The sequence below is a fragment of the Siniperca chuatsi genome, linkage group LG8, assembly GCF_020085105.1.
Source record: "Siniperca chuatsi isolate FFG_IHB_CAS linkage group LG8, ASM2008510v1, whole genome shotgun sequence".
Lineage (NCBI taxonomy): Eukaryota > Metazoa > Chordata > Actinopteri > Centrarchiformes > Sinipercidae > Siniperca > Siniperca chuatsi.
In genome coordinates, this window is record NC_058049.1 from 3,790,280 (window position 1) to 3,808,919 (window position 18,640).

At 38.1% G+C, this 18,640-nt stretch overlaps 1 protein-coding gene across 5 annotated transcripts in view; it reads left to right on the plus strand.

The window, feature by feature from the left end:
• The window catches only part of htr4 (5-hydroxytryptamine receptor 4), a 177,556-nt gene that overhangs the window by 91,082 nt on the left and 67,834 nt on the right, over positions 1-18,640 (plus strand). For all 5 annotated transcript variants that reach the window (XM_044205694.1, XM_044205691.1, XM_044205695.1 and 2 more), the window contains exons 3-4: positions 219-332; positions 9,411-9,611. In XM_044205694.1, coding sequence (XP_044061629.1) covers positions 219-332; positions 9,411-9,611 — 315 coding nt within the window. The remainder of the gene's footprint in view (positions 1-218; positions 333-9,410; positions 9,612-18,640) is intronic.

Here is an 18,640-nt window from a genome sequence, read left to right on the forward strand (position 1 = left end):
AAACAGCTGGGAAAGGATTAGTTTTCACTGATGCAGCTCCACTTCATGATAAAGGCTGATAAAAGAAAGATTGATTTTACATAAAAATCTTGTCTAAGTGCAGCTCAAGTTTTCTGCTCTTCATCACTCTTATCTGTAAATGATACAGACTGTAGTTTCACTTTACAGATTGCAACTGATGTGTTGTTGTTGTTCTGTCTTTTTTGGCATTTCCACAGTGACAGCATGCCAAAGCGGATTGCTCTGATCTGCTTCCTGTCTCTGGTCATGCTGATGAGCATTCTGGGAAACCTGCTGGTCATGGTGGCCGTTTGCAAGGACAGACAACTCAGGTGAGACAGAGCTTTCTTTCCTTTTTCCTACATATATTCCTTTCTTTCCTATAGTACATACATACTTGCTTTCTGTTTGTTTGTTTTCTTAATTTTTGTGTGTGTGTATTTATTCTGTTTTGTACTGAGGGCACGCCCTCAATGATTCCTCGAGATTTAAATAAAGATTGAATGAAAAAAAAACTTCAAATGAGCTAAAACTACCAATAACCATCTAACCAATATTATAATAATAATAAATATAATACTTTAGGTTTGGTATACCAGCAAAGAATTTAATTCAGAGTGCCGGTGTGTATTTAAGTGACAGTAAGAGAATGAATGTGTGTGTGTGTCCTTTTGTGTGTTTTGAGTGAGACAAAGATAGAAACGATGCTTGCAAGAGAGAAAGAGTTTAAGAGAAGTAGAGTGAGAGAGCCACAGGTAAGTGATACATTAACTGCTTCTAAAACTGGAATTTTGAAGGTGGATTCGCCCAACACAGAACACATAACCACAGCAGGATATACTGTAAAAATGGAATGAAAAATATACATGTCACACAATACATGAATATACTGTACAAAGAAAGGGTGCTTTATTTGTTTTTTTGTGCACTGTGAAGCTAGATGAGAAACAGCAACAATGCATGTGACACGGGCAGAGCTGGCCAGTCATCCTGAGGATGGTTGGTCATGTGGGAGCCACTGTCACCGCAATGATTCATTCTTCTTCTCCTCCTCTTCTCCTGTCCTCTCAACCTTTTCTTTCTCTTCCTTGTGTCATCTCTCTCTCTCTTCTTTCTCTCTCGCTTACTGTCTCTTTCTTTGATGCTTGGACTCTCTCTCTCTCTCTCTTTGTCTCTTTCTATCTTGTGACACCTGAGAGCTTAGGGTGACCTTTGTCCCCAGGATGTTGACATGGTGTGTGCGTATGTTGGGTGGAGGATGAGTGCATGCAAACAAAAGTTAACGTAGGCAGGTGTGTGTCAGTTGTGAGTGTGGTGTACATGTGAAATGAAAGTAATTGAAGTGGGGTTTAATTTCTGTGTATAATTGCGTACATGTAGAGTGTGTGTGTGCGCGTGTGTGTGTGTGTGTGTGTGTGTGTGTGTGTATGTACTGTATGTGTGTATTTAAGAACACTGATGAGTGACAAAGTCATCGCTGTGATGTCTCACCCCCCTGAGGAGAGAACCATGACACATCATATTTGTTTCTCCCTGCCTCATTGTCTTTCTGTCCACTGGGAAATATGCACACACACATGCATGCACACATTAACACACATAGACTTTATTCCCAGTACACATAAACTCACATGCAAATATAAAAAAACAAAACAAAAAAAAAACACACATAGTACATGCACACACAAAAACAAATACAGACACACACCTCCTCAGTGGGAGTGTCCCATGGGTGAGTGTTCGTGACAAAAAATAAAGTATAACTGAGCACATCATTAAAAACCAACAACCTGTACCAGCAAACAGTCAGTTGTTTCACAGCTTTAGTCATTCTGTGGGGACAGTTTTTAGGTCATGTCACTCATTAAAGAAGTCAGTATTTTCTAAATTTACTTTATCTTATTAGTCCTTACTTTTGGTAGTATCCTAATATTAGAAATACCAATATAAACACATATCAATGTTTATCAGTGTTACATGCTGAGCCTTCTCTTCCTTTAAAAGAGTAGGCTACTCCACCAATTTAGCATTTCACTCCTACAACACTGTTGGACTCACGATGGACAGTTTTTTAAAAAAGTGTTCAAAAATAATGAAGCAGACACAGAGATACAGTCTTTTTTTATTCCATGCATTTTTCTTCCTTGTCAAAACCACAACACCAGATTTTTTTCATTTTCAAACTAGCTACAAGATAGCTATAGCTAACATTTACTTTACTGTGAAACGACTGCAGACTGTACCGAACTCAGCTGCTCGGCTGTTAACCAGGTCTGAGAGGTACGATCACATCACACCTGTTTTAGCCTCTTTACATCGGCTCCCTGTTTGTTTTAGGATCGATTTTAAGATCTTATTGATTACTTTTAAGGCTCTTCATGGCCTGGCTCCAGACTATATTTTAGACCTTTTAATCCCGTATGAACCTTCACGTAGTTTGAGGTCTTCAGGCAGGGGTCTTCTCCTGAGTCCAGAATGAAAACTAAGGGGGACAAAGCTTTTGCCATCAGGGCCCCGAGGCTCTGGAACAACTTGCCCAAAGAAATTAGGTTGTCTGAGTCAGGGTCTTCTTTTAAGTCTCTTCTCAAAACACATTTTTATCGGAAAGCATATCCTGATTTTACCTGAGCTGTCTATTTCATTGTTTAAAAAAAAAGTATTTTGTATTCACTGTGGTATTTTATTTCTCTCTCTGTGAAGCACTTTGTACTTTGTTTTTATAAGTGCTCTATAAATCAAATTTTATATATTATTATTATTATTATATAATCTGTACAGTGGCTGTTTTGGGAGAATAAACACAAACAGTCCAAGCAAAATCTGCTTCACATTCAGTGTGAACTCACAGGGCTGACAGTCAAACAGCCAGTTAGCCATCTAATTACTTATATGTTAGTGATTTAGCAAAATATGCTAAATGTTAGCATGTTACACTTAGGAGCCATGACAGTAGCAGTGTAACAGGATTAATATATTATTACATAGCAGGCAGTAGAAACACTGGATAGCAAGTAAAGACTGTGCAGACTGCAAGAGAGGAAAACTGCCAGACAAACTTAGAAGCATTTCACATACTCATGTAACACACACACGCAGAGTCTTCTGCAGGGAGTTGACACCAACAGAGGGTGATTCAGAGGGTGCTAAACCACTCATCAATAACCACCACACAAACCCAACCACTGTTACCAACCACCTCTTGTTTCTCTCAGTGTGTCATATCATGTGTGAACAAGGACCCCCCCAAAAAAAACACACACACACACACACACAAACACACACACACACACACACACAGACACATGCTGCCACACAGTCTGCATGCTGTTTATACTGGACATTGGGCAGATCTATAAGCAAATGCGGTGATAAATTTGTGTCTCATGCCAGCTTTCTTTGGTTTCTTATTGAACTTAGTTAGAGATCTTTGTATTGTGTCATTTTGTATCTCATATCTACACATGCACATTAAACTGCTAACTGCTGGAAGATATTTTTATTTGGATCATGGATAAACATTACTGGAGTAGTTTGATTACTTTTTTATTGTGATAAGTAACAATGCATTTTAATTTATGGTACTTTATCTTTTCAGTTTTCTCAAATTTACATTGTGTAACCTTAGTTTTTCTTTTGACTGGGTCCCCCAGTAGTAAAAAGTCAGACTTCTACCCCTTTGGATTTGACCACATGATATTGACACTGGGATTATCTTATTTTTCTACAAAAAAGAAAAAAAATCCCATCTGAGTAATTTAATAAATGCAATAATGACATAAATAAATATTACTATAAAAATATATATTAACATAAAGAATACACTCATAGTTTTGCATTAGTATTTCTATTAAATGCTGCTGTAATCTGAGTATTACAGTGTTGTTGCAGAGGAATCAGCCTCAGGCAACATTTTACAAAAACAGAAATACAAGCTTAATGCCTTTTATTGGCAGTGGAGGTCATTTGATTTACATGTTTTTAGCCTTAAAATTTCACCAGCTGGAGAAGACCCAACAAGCCAAGCAAACAAACCGTCAAACGTGGAAATAGTTTGCACAAGACTGTTAAATGAACATAGTTTCAAACTAAATTCCCAACACTTGCGGTATATGACAGCATTTCAGCATCACTAGACCTAGGTGTACCATTGTCGCTATAAACACAGTAATTACCTTCATAAAGAAAAATTTGTGTTTTTCATCATCCTCTTTCTAGCCATGCTACTTACCCAATTTGTAATTTTTAATTTAATCTCCTGTTGTGTGAAAAAATTTGTGCCTGTGTACATCATTTAAATGGAACAGTTTCTCCATCTCTGGTGTCTTCCTCCCTCTTCTCCTCTTTGCTGTATTTTCTTGTTAAATGCCCTCATATCTCCTCTACTTTCCATATTGTACAGTAGACACCATGTGCGTCTTTAAATTACCGCAACCTCACAGTAACACAATTCCCTTTTAATAAAGTTTATTTATTCTTAGCACTTTAAGCTAAACACGATATGTCATCCTAAATAAACACGACACCTCCCCCTCTGGGCATGTTAATGGTTTCTTAACTGTTTTGAATTACTGCTGTGTGTGTATGTGTGTGTCTCCTATGTGTGTTTGAGCATACAGTATACAGTATAAATGTGTGTATATAAACCTGTGGTTATTCATCTACAGTATCTGTGTGTGTGTGTGTGTGTGTGTGTGTGTGTGTGTGTACAGTATGTATGCTTGTGCTTGCTTTTATACATCTGTTCATATGTGCATATATGTTTCCGGTGTGTATGTGAACATATGTGTGTGCATGTCCAACATGATTTACGTGTGCCCCACATGCAGCGGGCGTAGCAGACAGCTGGTGTTTCCAGCACTAACAGCCTGTTTTAAGGGGCTGTTTGGGTTAGTGACAGGCAGATGGAAAACCCTCACAGCCATCCGCTCTTACTGAAGCTATTTATAGACCGCAGACCATCCACACTGCAGAGTGCGTGGAGAACAGGCCAGCTGACTGACCGACTCTCACAGATTAGCTGATTGGCTGGTGTGGTTCGTCTGTGAATGCAAAGGTTTACCAACCTGATAAGTAAAAGGAGAAATTGCCAAATCTCATTATTCTCCATTTGATTGCCTACGTGTCAGGATTTCTTTCTAATGGGACAGCTTGACTGAGTGATGAGTCGACCGATCAGCTGACTGAGTTTCTACTCGTCCATCAAGTTGACAGGTTTTTACACACCAGCCCTGTGACAGTACTTTAAACTTCCATTTGACCTATCACACCAGACTACTGGTCACGCGGAAATAGGGCTGACACTAATGATTATATCGATTAATCTGATAATAATGAATTACTCTTGTTTGATTTATCAGGTTACAAATGCAGCCCCTTGTTAAGCCCCTGACTTAACAGAGTGGGAGCCAATCATTTTGTGTTGGCAGTTTTGGTCTTTGTCAAACTGCACAGGAGAAATCCCTCTGTGTGTGTGTGTGTGTGTGTGAGTGATACAAAGACAGTGAGGGCGAGAAGAGAGTGTGTTTATGCACGTCTGTGTGTCCTGGTCACCAGAGAGTGATGTATCTGTCAGTTTAATTGATACCTTGCATCATTTCCTGTTGGTATGAAACTGTAAAGTATATATTTGTTGTATATGAACCGTAGAGCTAGACCAATAAGTGGGCTGGTAGCTTATTGTGGCTATATTGGTATGTCAACAGATAAGTAAAAATATGTTGCACTACAGAAATGCTAAATATAAGTTTTATCACAGTTCTATAATAACTAAATATAAAGAATTGTCATGAAAAATGTTTGATTATGTTGTGTGCTTAAGTAAAAAAAAAAAAGGGTTTGTCAGGCAGAATATACTTATTAGAATGCAGTATAAAATTGGCACAGATTTAATGTGTGAAATGTGTGTGTGAGAGAGAAAGAAAGCACTGCTGTGGGAATGAGTGAACATTCGTGTGTGTCTTGAAGATGAGTTTTAACAGCCTGATTCGGGTCATAGTTACTCACTGCCTTCATTGAGTTGCACTGATAATACATAATACTCATTCACACTGCAACTTTGTATGTCAGTTCACTCTCTCCCACACCAAACCACTGCAATATCTGTTTATATACACTGAGTACAAATTATATACTTCACCTGAAATAACCAATTTAAAAAAAAAAGAACTGTTCATTTACACACAAAGGTCATATGGGCATTCATTGGCTTCCCTAAAACAAATAGATATAGCATATGCACAGTATTAAAGACCTTCAGAAAGAAAATGGATACTTAATTAAAAAAGTGACAAAATAAATAAGCATATACACAATACAAAGAGAATAGAAAGGACACTCAGGATGTCTTAACATCACTAACCACTGTCCCACCTTGACTTGGTTATTAACCAGAGTCCTGCTGCAAAGAACAATGTAATAGGTGAAAGTAAAACATGTCTTGGAGTCCATTTTAATGTAATGTTTGTCTTTTTTAATCTCAGCAATACTTTGTAAGAACAGCACGGCCCTCGCCTGTGACAGCTGCTTCGATAAAGAAAATCCCATTTTATCACAGAGAAAGGGATAAAGACTCTGCAGGCTGCAGTTACAGCAATCAAGGTGGATTCAGCCCTCGAGTCCTTTTTATATCCCTAAATTTGACTTATTTACAGACTGAATCTACCTTATTCTCCTCTCTCTGTGGTTTTACCTTATTTCAAGTCTGTGTGTGGTTGAGAAGAGCTGAGCATTTGGTGACTTTTCTCAACTTTTTCACTTTCACACCTCTCTCCCTGTCTTCCTCCTCACAATCCAGTGAACGGGATGATGGATTTTCCTCTCCCCTCTCTATTCTGTTGTCCTATTTTCCTGAAATCTATTGTTTTGTGAGTAATAGGAGCAATATTTGATTTCATTTTTTCCCCCTCTTTGCTGGTATTGGAAGACAAAGTTAGAACCTGAACTTTTCCTTGTCTGCCTCTGTTTGACTTTGATTGGTAATCGAACTTTATGTCAGCAGTAGCTGTTTTGGGCCTATTTCCGCCTATTACCTCTAGTTAATGCTTAATAACTTCTCAAGTTAAACCTCACAGAACCATGGTTAATAGCTTAAATTGAAGTAGATACTTGTACCATTAAATTGCGCTTACTTTTGTTTTGTTTTACAGTGAACCTTTGTGTGCCAAACCTATCCAAAACTGCTCCAAAATGGCTAAAATGTGCTTTTCAATATTTAAATATTTTCTAAACAGAATCTCTTGGACCTAATGATAAACACATTTACAAGTACTAACAACCACAAACAAAGGGCTAGATGTGTGTGTCAAAAAACCTAAACAACAATGTGAAGCTGCTGTGGCCATTTGTAGCAGATGATGTTTGGGTGACGTTACAACTATTTACATCACCTGTCTGGCATAGCTGAAATTCAGTTCTCCAGTCCTCTGGTCCTCTGCATGCCACTGATGCAGAGATTATTTTGGGATTATGCACAGACGTACATTACAAGACCTGCACTGAATGATTGTTCAGTTTTTCTTCTTCAGGACAAGGCAGAAAACACAGTACTTCCTGCCTGTTTTTGTCTTGTTCCGACAATCTTAGGAGCTCACATCAGCACAGGAAAACATCCATCAGGCCTCTTTTCAACAGCCTCCACACAGCAAATTCAGTCACATTGCAGCACCTTAGCCAACACAAGAATTTATGCTGGCAAACGTCAGTAACGGGGAGTAAAATGTCCATGTTTGCACTGTGAGACCGCCTAACTGTATGGATTGTGCTATATACTGTATAGATTACTGTGCCTTTGTTTGTGACAGTGCAAAAAGTGCTAAAATGGAGCTATCTTACAACAACTCACACAATATTAAGATGCTTCAAAAGAACGTGTATGTGCTACCAAAACCATGGGCATTAATATACTGCTGCAACAGCCTGCACTCTTCTGGTTTCAGGCTTTCCACAAGATTTTCCAACCTGGCTGCAGAGATTTGCTGCCATTCAGCCCCAACAGCATTAGTGAGATCCAACTGATGTTGGGTGATAAGGCCTGGCTCAGTTCATCAAAAAGGAGTTGGATGGAGTTGAGGTCAGGGCTCTGTGCAGGCCAGCCAAGTTCTTCCACACTACACTGGGAAAACAATTTCTGTAAGAGCTGGCTTTGGTCACCGGGGCATTGTCATGTTGAAATAGGAAAGGGCCAAACACAAACTATTGCCACAAAGCTGGAAGAACATCATTGTCTAAAATACCACTGTATGCTGTCACGCCCGGCCTAGTGGGAAACGGAGCGCAGCATAAATCAAGATGATTCCCCTCTTTCCCCACTACCAAGGATGACCAGTGCCACAGCCGCTGCAGTGCAAATGAAGTTGATTTAATCATAAATCAACAAACAAAACAATCTCTATTGCCCACTAACTTACCTACCAAATAAAAGAAAATACAGGTAGCTTACCGACCTCACTAAAACATAAACAGGAGAAAAGAGATCATAAGGAAACAAAAAGGCTTCTCACCCCTACATTTACCCAGACTGCTCTTTTAGACATTTACATTATGTACAAATCAAATTATTAGCACTAGCAGGAAGCCGGCATCGGCTGGTGCCATTTTAAAGTAGGCACCATCAGTCTCTCGTCCAATCAGCAGCCAGCACCTGCAACTAAACATTTTGGAAAACACACAGCAGGGTGACCAGCACCACCCCCAGGCAAGGAGGGAGAACACAGAAACACACTGAGATACAAATGACTCAGGGTCGCTGGCTTTTTGGAGCTTTTAACATTTCACAGTCTTCTCATGCAAAAATGAATTGAGAAACGTGCTAATAAATAGTGATTCAATTAATATGTATTACTCAGTTTCCAAAATGAAAAGAATTTACCTACATAAACAAACCCTATGTTTATTTTTATCGGGGAAGTTTTAATTGAAAGTTTTCCATTTGGATTTTCTTTAACAACATTCATATAAATCAATTTCATGGAAAATAAAACTGCTGCTCTGAGTGTTTTGTTTTCATGATTACAGTAAAAGGACCTCTTTTGAGCTGTTTTTTTATAATTGCTTTTCTTTTCTTTGTTTTTTTTTTACAAAAACAATGCGGCTATTATTGGTTGTTGCTTTTTTCATACAACTGCCAATCTCTCTTGCTCTCTTTCAACATCAGTTACATGTGTGACACAACATCACTGAGAAACAGCAATGCCAAAAAGCAGCAGTATACAGACATCTACTCCACTTGCTATCCATTTAATGATATTAATATGCATGGTTAATAATGATCATTTAGTATAGAATCATTGATCACAAGAAATGCTATTACACAAGAATAATAACGGATATTTGTTTAGCTAAACTCCTGCGTTTTTGTGATTCGGTCTCCAAAATCATTAAGTATTTCCCCAATCATTTTTTCTTTTTCTCAGGAAAATCAAGACCAACTACTTCATCGTGTCTCTGGCGTTTGCCGACTTGCTGGTGTCTGTGCTGGTGATGCCATTTGGTGCCATCGAGTTGGTCCACCAGCACTGGATCTATGGTGAGACCTTCTGCCTGGTCCGGACCTCGTTGGATGTCCTGCTGACCACCGCGTCCATAATGCACCTGTGCTGCATCGCCCTGGACAGGTGAGACTTTCTGGTTTGGTGGTGTTTGTGTGTGTGGGTTTGATTTAGCATGTAATAACACTAAACCTACACAGATTTATATTGCATTTTTAATACTTAACATGCTGTATTTTGTCGTGCCATGCTAAGGTTGTGTGTGTGTGTGTGTGTGTGTGTGTGTATGTGTGTGTGATGGTTTGTCTGCATTGTACGCAAAATGGTTGATATTATAAAATATCGCACCTTTTGGTGTGAACTCACACCTCATCTGAAATGCTCAATCTCTGAGTACGTCCACATTAAACGCATCTTTGTTTTTCTTCCCCCAAAACAGAAGAGAAGCGATTTAGTCGTTTTTATGCTGTTCACATGTTTCAATGTGGAAAGAAGTTTCTAAAAAAAAAAAACTACCTGGAAATGCTAATGGAAGCAAATTGTTTTCATACAGAAACAGCGTTTTAAAATTTAGACAGCTTATCTGTTTCATGGCACTGCAAAGAGAGGCTTGGATTTATGTAGGCAATATATACTATGGACTGTGTGTGTGTGTGTGGAGGCTCTGCTGATGTAGTGGGTCTAAATCTTCATTGTTTTGTGTAGAGACAACTGCTCTTTTTTCCTGAGAATGCACAGAGCCTGCTAGTCAGTAAACAAACTGTGACTTGGTTGGAAAGTTTCTGTGATTATTTTCCTGTTGCTCACCTCATTGCCAAGAGGTGAGCAACTGCTGTGTGTTGAGGGTGAGGGTGGCAGCCTGTGATGTGAGAAAATCAGACCAGACAGGGTAAGCCTTATCATGCAGACAGCTGGATTAAACTTCACCTCAACCTGACAATACCCAAATTGAAATAGGTGTGAGCAAAAATCACAGTCTTATCACTGGTTTTTACTTCTCAAGCTGATTTGTGTTTAGTGACTTTTCAAACATGCTGCAATATTGTAAGGCCTAAAAAAAAAAGATTGGAGGGAGTAAATAATGCGGAATAAACTTTATGTGTTAAAAGTTTCTGAAAGTCAGAGTTCATGAAAAATGTATTTGGCCGTTAAGGATTTCTACACTGAATGTAATCTTAGGAACTTTTAAGTTAAAACAAGTGTTGTGTAACATACACACCCTAGCTGGTTGCTGAGAGAATATTGTGCTGTGATCTTCTGATTCTTACTGTTTATCATTTAGTAATGATGTGTCCACAATAAGAATACAGGGAACAAACTTGAGGAATGCAGTGAGGACCTCTACAACCTCTCACTGAAGCATGTATAGTAATAATGCAGGTTGAATGCAGAATAAATATCTAATGGCCATGACTACTAGATATTTATTCCACTTAAATGAGCTCCATCTCACATGTATGTCCGTGTGTTTTTAAAGTAGATACTTATGGAGCCACAAACACAAGAGAATTTTCCAAATTAGACAAATCAAAGATCAAAGAGGAAATGGTCTCTTCATTCAATTATCTGGCTGGAGGAGCATTGTACTCTTCTATACATACAGCTGCCTCCACATCCTGGAACTTCCATTACGAGGGAGGCAATCACTCTTAATTACCCCCAAGTTCCCCCTAGTGAATCATATCACATCTCCCATAGATTGTATCTTAATTAGTAAGTACCCTTTATTTTTATATATATATATATATATATATATATATATATATGAATAACAATGTTTATCCTCATGAATAATTATTTGCTTTAATAAAAGAGATTCAATGAAAATAAAATGGATTGCTTTTGACCACAGTCACACACTACATGCAGCTTTTCTACTATATCTATGTAATCTGTGCTATTTTCTAATTAAAATGAGGGCCTGATAATGTGATAAATAAAGAAAAGTGCTACTAAGCTATAATAAAAAGGCATTATTGTAAGAGCTGGTGTAGTTAAGTAGACCAACAGCGTCTGTATCATCGACTCAGTGTTTTACTTTCATGTGTTGAGTAGCTTGTAAACCATCAAGCTGTAATTACAGGTTGTCAAGCCATTTGAGATGATGTTTGTGGTTGTATTAAAAGTGACCCACAGACTGAAAGACAGAGAGCCTGAAAGTTGGTCCTTATGTAAAACTACAGGATGAGACCAAGAATTAATGAAACTGTCACTCAGTCAGTTGCAGCAAAATGTAAGAGAGAGTCTGGAGTCTCATGTGGTACACAGCCCAGATTAACCGTTTCACTCATTGTGTGTATATGTGTGTGTTCTGCAGGATATTTTAAATATTCAGCAAACACATACAAACACTCACATTCTGCAGAATAACAGAAACAATGGCACTAAAGTTTAAAGCAAGACTTGGCAGATTTAACACTGGATTTGTTGGTAATCGTTCCTCATTATAACAAAAGATTTTCCCCTCGGGGATCAATAAAGTATTTCTGATTCTGATAACTTGGAACCATAACTACTTCTGTTCAGGAGTTCATCTGCCAGGGTGAGATAAATGCTATCACTGTGACACACAAACAAAGAATTATGGATTTAGAGTACAGAGAAAGAGAGAGATTGTTTTAATGCAAAAACACCTTTCAATCTTATTTAACCAGCCAGCAACATCCTTCTAAAGGTGCAAACAGTTTTGCGTCAGAATTGGTCTTTTATCTCTTTAAACAATCCTTGAAAGAGTACAGGCTGTTGCAATAGTACTTGGTAGTTTAGTTTATATTAATCAAGAGGAAATTCTTCTTCACTGGCAGTGCATGCAATAAACACTACAGAGTTACTCCCATTTACACAAAAGGAGTTGCAAAAGCCTTCAGCAGCAAACAGAAACATTACAACAGTAGCTACAGAGGTTAGCAGAAGCATGTGACAGAGTTACGCTGCACCATCCTTCTGCTGTTTCTGGAATGCCATTTTAGTCAATATTAAATAAATAAATACAAAAATATGCCTATGAAATTAATATATATGGCTATGAAATAATAAAGGGGGTTTTCTTGCTGGGTTTGGCTCCTGGCACCCCTGTCTTCCTGCTCTGCCTCAACTCTTGGTAATTTATGGAGTTTCCTGATGTAAAGATAGCTTTACTTGTTGCTTAAAAGTAACCGCTGAATGCCGTTAACGTTAGGTACCGTTAGCTAGTTAGTCGTGACGCTAGCTGTCCTATTAGCTGACTCTGCCTGGACTGGGAGCTCAGAGCACCGGGAGAGTGTTGGTGTTTACGCCTCTAGCACAGGAGCTTTGGACCGCCAGGGTGCCAGGAGCCAAACCCGGCAAGAAAACCACCTGGTACTTAGCTACTGTATGATTCTCTGTCATGTTGTCAAACTGCAATCTGGCCTCAATCTTATCTGAGGCTGTGTCAGGTCTTGCAGCTCTGTGAGATAACCACACCCCCTTCATTTGAATATAACACATGGAAATATGGCATTATGAAATAGTCCCATGAAATAAATAAATGTGTTATTATGAATTAAAAGTCATATGACATAAATAACTGTGGCATTATGAAATATATGTCCCATGAAATAAAAACCTATTTATTTATTGAACCATATTGACCAATTTATTTATTTCATAGCCATATTTATTTATTTCATAGGCATATCTATGTATTTATTTATTTAATATTAACTAAATGGCATTTCATAGATGTTAGCTTCTGAGCAGCCCTCCCAAAGTAATAAGAACTTGTTTTTATCATGGGCACCACTGGGAGCTGAGAGAAAAGGGTGAAGACAAGAAAAAAGAAAAGAAAAGATTGGCTGCTGAAAAGCAAATTGCAACACGAGGAAGACTGAAAACAGCAAAGCAAGAGAGAAAGGGATTGGAAAAATATTGCTAAGAAGAGAAAGTCACACACAGGGACAAAGAGAGAAATGAACGATTAGAAAAAGAAACAAAACCAAACAAAATCTCATAAGGTTTTACTCTAAATATGACGGTGTTACTGCTGTTCTTGGTTGTCCCAAAAGGGGTCAAAGGAAAGGGAGTTAATTGATCCTCTTTACTGTGATTCTATGGTCAACCTGCATGTTAGAAAGAGCTTACATTATTGTTGTTGTTTACCATTTCTTCAAGTATTTGTTTATTGGATTTCCCTTTTAGAAAAAGATATATTTGATGAACCTCTGTATGTTAGAAGCTACTCAAGTGTGTAGCCTTCCATCAGCATTCATGAAACCTTTATGAAGGTGTTCCTCAAGGATCCTTCCAGGGCTCCACTTTTGTTGCAATCTGCAAATGCATTTTCCCTGAACCACCAATATGAAAAGACTCTTTGAAGAACGTTTTTTGGGCTCCATATAATTCCTCGACGTGTTTTAATTTTTTGTGTCAACAAAGTGTCTGCAGTTACTGGAAGCACTGAGGTTAGAGAAGCTGTATAGACAACAAACGGTTTGAAAAAGAGGTTTTGACAGGAAATCTTTCCTCAACCTTCAAGATGCCTTCAAGTTTTAATGCTTGACCTTGTGGGAAAGTCAAGGATGGAAATATTGAACACAGAATCCTCTCCCTCCTTTACTTAAGCCCAGAAGCAAGGAAAGAGTCCCTGCTTACATCAGTAAAATAACTTCATCATCCTACTAATCAGCTCCCTGTGGGAATGTTGGAAAGTGTTTTAATCCTAAACAGGATGTATCTTTAAAGCAGCATAGGGTCCAGTCAACCTTTTTTGGCCAAAGTAAGATTAAATGGTTGAGATGGAAGTGGAATGAGAAATTTAGGTTTTGGGCATGGTATAAAAAGCCTGTCACTTGTCTGCTCACTTCTGTGGTGAAGGCAAAACTGTAGTTCAAAGCCTTGGCCTCAAGACAGCTTTTGGCATTTTATTTTTTGGCTGCTGATGGGCTCTGGTTCAGCAGGACGGGGAAAAGAAACAGCCTCACCAGAGGCCTGCTGTTTGTGCTCTGAAGAGAAACAATAACATATGAATACCAAGTGAAAGCAGCACATGCAGAGAGACAGACAAAGCATGCATTCAAATATTTGCAAGAACAAACATTATTGTCTTGAATCCGAATATTGATACACCAGGGTAGATTGCAACAAAAGTGGAGCCCTGGAAGGATCCTTGAGGAACACCTTCATAAAGGTTTCATGAATGCTGATGGAAAGCTACACACTTGAGTAGCTTCTAACATACAGAGGTTCATCAAAGACATCTTCTTTTTTTTAAAGGAAAATCCAATAAACAAATAGTTGAAGAAATGGTAAACAACAACAATGATGTAAGCTCTTTCTAACATGCAGGTTGACCATAGAATCACAGTAAAGAGGATCACTCCTCATCAGGGTAGATCTTTTTGATGGTCTTAGGATATGTTTTACCAAGGGACAGGTTAAGGCATCAGCATGCCTTAAACAGAGTGCTTATGGGTTTGTTGAGCAGAATCTGAAACCCCCTCCCCTCACACCTTTCTGACATTGGAATTGGGGTTACTGTGTCCAACCATTTTGATACCAAACCAGTAATCTGACAAGCACGCCCATTTCATCCAGAGATTGGGCAGGTGTGCAGAGGTGTTAAAGCAGGCAAGGCAGACTTCTCTCTCAAGCTCTTTTTCATTCTTCACCCTACCACTGTCACTTTTTTGTGTACAACCAAGTGGAACACCATGAATGCCTTTTAGGAGAGACTGTCAAACAGTGTGCATGTGTCTATTTGGAACAGGTATACACATTTTACCTTTAGAAGTACAAAGTAGTTTGTTTGAAGTATACTGAACCCTTTAGGACCAGCGATTCTGACAGCCAATCAGCATAGATTAAGAATAATTGTTAACGTTAATAAACCCCTAACAGCCAGTTCCAGTTGAGTTTGGTGTGGAGCTCTGGAATTCATATCACGTCTGGTGAAACCAAGCAATGTATGGTGAAAAAAAAAAGTCACCAATGTGCTTCATAGACAGAGTATTCATACCAATTTGTCACAAAAATAGGAAATGTTTTGTGTGTGCCATATTTTTCGATTACCCTCAAATTCAACAATGGATAAGAGATGATTTTATCTGCAGAATTTGCTATTACCATCTCGTCTTGCTATTGTCACAAAAGCCTCATTATCCATTAAATTTCATTCAATGAGTTACCTTCAATGAGAAGGAGAAACTGTTGTTAATTACACCAGCAAATCAATATCTTATTCATTTTGAGAGATTAATCTATTTTTCACAAACAATCAATACCACCACTAAAAGGATAATCTGATTTGGTGGGAAATGTGTTGGACTGGTTTATGGGACACTGAAATAAGGTACAGCTCTTACAACACAAACAGACCAAAAGGTTTCAGAGTTTCTGGTGACAACTGAGTGAAAGGCTGATGGAAAAATCACTTCCAACATGTTATTTTCAAGGAAGAGGAGAAGGGATGTTGAGGAAGGCTGTTGATTTCATTTGTAGCTTCCAGCATCCTAAATAAAACAGATTTTATAAGAAAAGAGCAAAACAAAAAAATAACAGACCAGGAATAAAACAACGCAGGTCCCTAGTATATTATGAATCTCTGAAAGGAAAGCATCTGTTGACTGCATCACTGGAAGAGAAAGGGCATAAACACAGAAGGAAACAATGAGAGACTTTTGAATACCTAACATAAAAGAATTTAGAAGGGAAAAAAAACACAAAAACAAGAATGACAAACATTTCTAGCATATTTCTACCTGCATGTAAATACTGCCATCTCAAATATTGCTATTTTATTTATTTTTTTACTGCTGTCAAACACTGCCACTGCATTCAATATGTAGAAAATATTTCCTGACCCAAAAACGAATGCTCTGTCGAGCTGTTGACAGATCGTTACAGAAACACAACATGGCGTAAACATCAATGGGACTTGCTTGTAGTGGGACACGCAAGGTTTGTCATGCTTGTGGTGGTGGCAGCCATTTTTTTACTTCAGAGCAGCGAAGTGAGTATTTTAATCATTTTGACTCGGTCAGCTGTTGAGGAAATTCAGCCTGAGATCGTATCTTGTGACTGCCAAAAACCTGTTTACTATCACATATCACTTTCTTTCTCTTTTAATTTATTTGTTTTTTCCTCATCAGTCTAATGTGTTCTTGGGGGCACTTTGGCAAGATGTTCCTGAGCCACTAAATTGTTCAAATCAAGTTTATTTTTAATTTATTGTCACTATTATTATTACTGTTTTTAGAAAATGTAGCCCATAATGACCTGTTAAGGGCTCAGAACTCAAAGTTTAGGACTTGACTTAGGACTTGTCTCTTATTTTGGTTAATTGGAAACATTACTAAATCATGAATTTTTGTCCATGGTTTTTTTTATGATACTCTCACCTACAGTCATGCCAGTTGTATTTGGACTCTGGTGAATTAACAAGTAGACCACAAGAATTTCTTACAGTGTCTGCAAAGGACACAATACTGTGCGTTCAGGCACAGTTCCGTCAGACGTGCGCGAGACAGACAACTGAAAAACACAGCTGAAACGACTCCTGTGTAGACATGCCATTAGACTTGTACTGGAGCCTTCATTTGAATTCCTACAACAGGTCTTTTTCACAGTGGACATTTTGACTTGTCATAGGAAAGCACAGATGTTACTAACAACAATAGCTATGGCTCAGTCATATTCAAGTCCCAGTAAGCAATGACAGCAAGCAAGCATGCACAATAACAGGATCCATGCAGCTGTATGGAATTCAGCCATCATTCAAAATATAATACAAGTCAAAATATCTGCTGTAAAAAAGGCTTGTTACCTTATCTGAGTCTTGGCTCCTTGTAACTTTCTTCTCATCAGACCTTGAAGCAGGTCAGAGGTCACTGTGGCTGTTGAAACAAACAAAACAATAAAAACACTGAACTGAAAAAAACCCCAACAAGCTGAAAGCAGAAGAAAAGAGGCAGCTTGAAACGTCACTTGATGCTCATAGCATGCAGAAAAAGAAACATCTGTTGCCTCCGGTGTATTTCTGCTATAAAAACTTGGCTGACAGACAACACGAGTTTGTCTACGTGACAGAGAAAGAGAAAGGAAAAAAGAAGGATACCGAGAAAAGAAGGGGAAATGAAGAGGAAAACAGAGAGAAAGTGAGAGAACATAGAAAATAAGTGAACAGCTGCAGGATAAAGCTTCTCATTCATCCACTGTAAGCTGAAGATGCTGAAAAGGGCTGAATGGAAATTAATTAAGACTAAAAATACCAGAACCGCCACAAGGAGGATGCTCCAACACAAAGGCATTCAGTTAAGAGGCTAACATAGACAGAGACATGGACTGAGACAGAAACACATGAAAACTCAAGTGACAGTGGGAGATATGAAAATAGGTAGATAGAAAAATAAAGAGATAGATATGCAAAGAGCTTGAGTATAATTGCATGGTCTCATATTTGAAATCTTTCTATTTGACTGATATTGATATTGATGATTATATAGTGTCTGATGTTAAACCAAATAATTCTTTGACTGAATCTAGTATGTATAACCTGGTGTTTGCAGGATGGATTCTGCTTTTAGCACTGTGTCAGAGAAAGGACAAATTACAATAAATACAAAATATACAACACATTATATCAGCCCTTTTCAAATGATGTTTTTAAATAAAATGTAATAGTCATAACTCATCAAGGGTATCCCCATTTTTCATACTTTTTCATCCTAATTCTTTAAAAACAAAAATGTAAAAGCTATGCTGTTACTCACTTTTATATACATTTCTTAATTCAATACTGGACTACCAAGCAGTAAAAGTGGACAGCTACCCTTGGCTCCAATATTCTCAAGTTCATTGCTTGTCAGTTGGTTTTGTTAATTTGATTGCAATAACAAATTAGTTTGGAACTTTGCACCACTAAAGTACAATGTCAGATATGTATTGTTAGCTAATTGTAGCCAATGTATTATTAGCTAATCTTGCACCCCTGTTTTCTTTAAGAGCCCTGTTTTCTGGAGCTTTTTATTGTTTGCCACTTTTCTGCATGAGACTGAGCCACTTCTCATATAATTTGCTGTCAAAAATGTCCAATCTGCCAATATTGATTAAATCTGAAAGAAAGAAAGCAGGTGCTGATGACAAGAGTAATACTGTTTAGTCAGTGTAATTAAGTATTTGACATGTGTCACTATAGATCA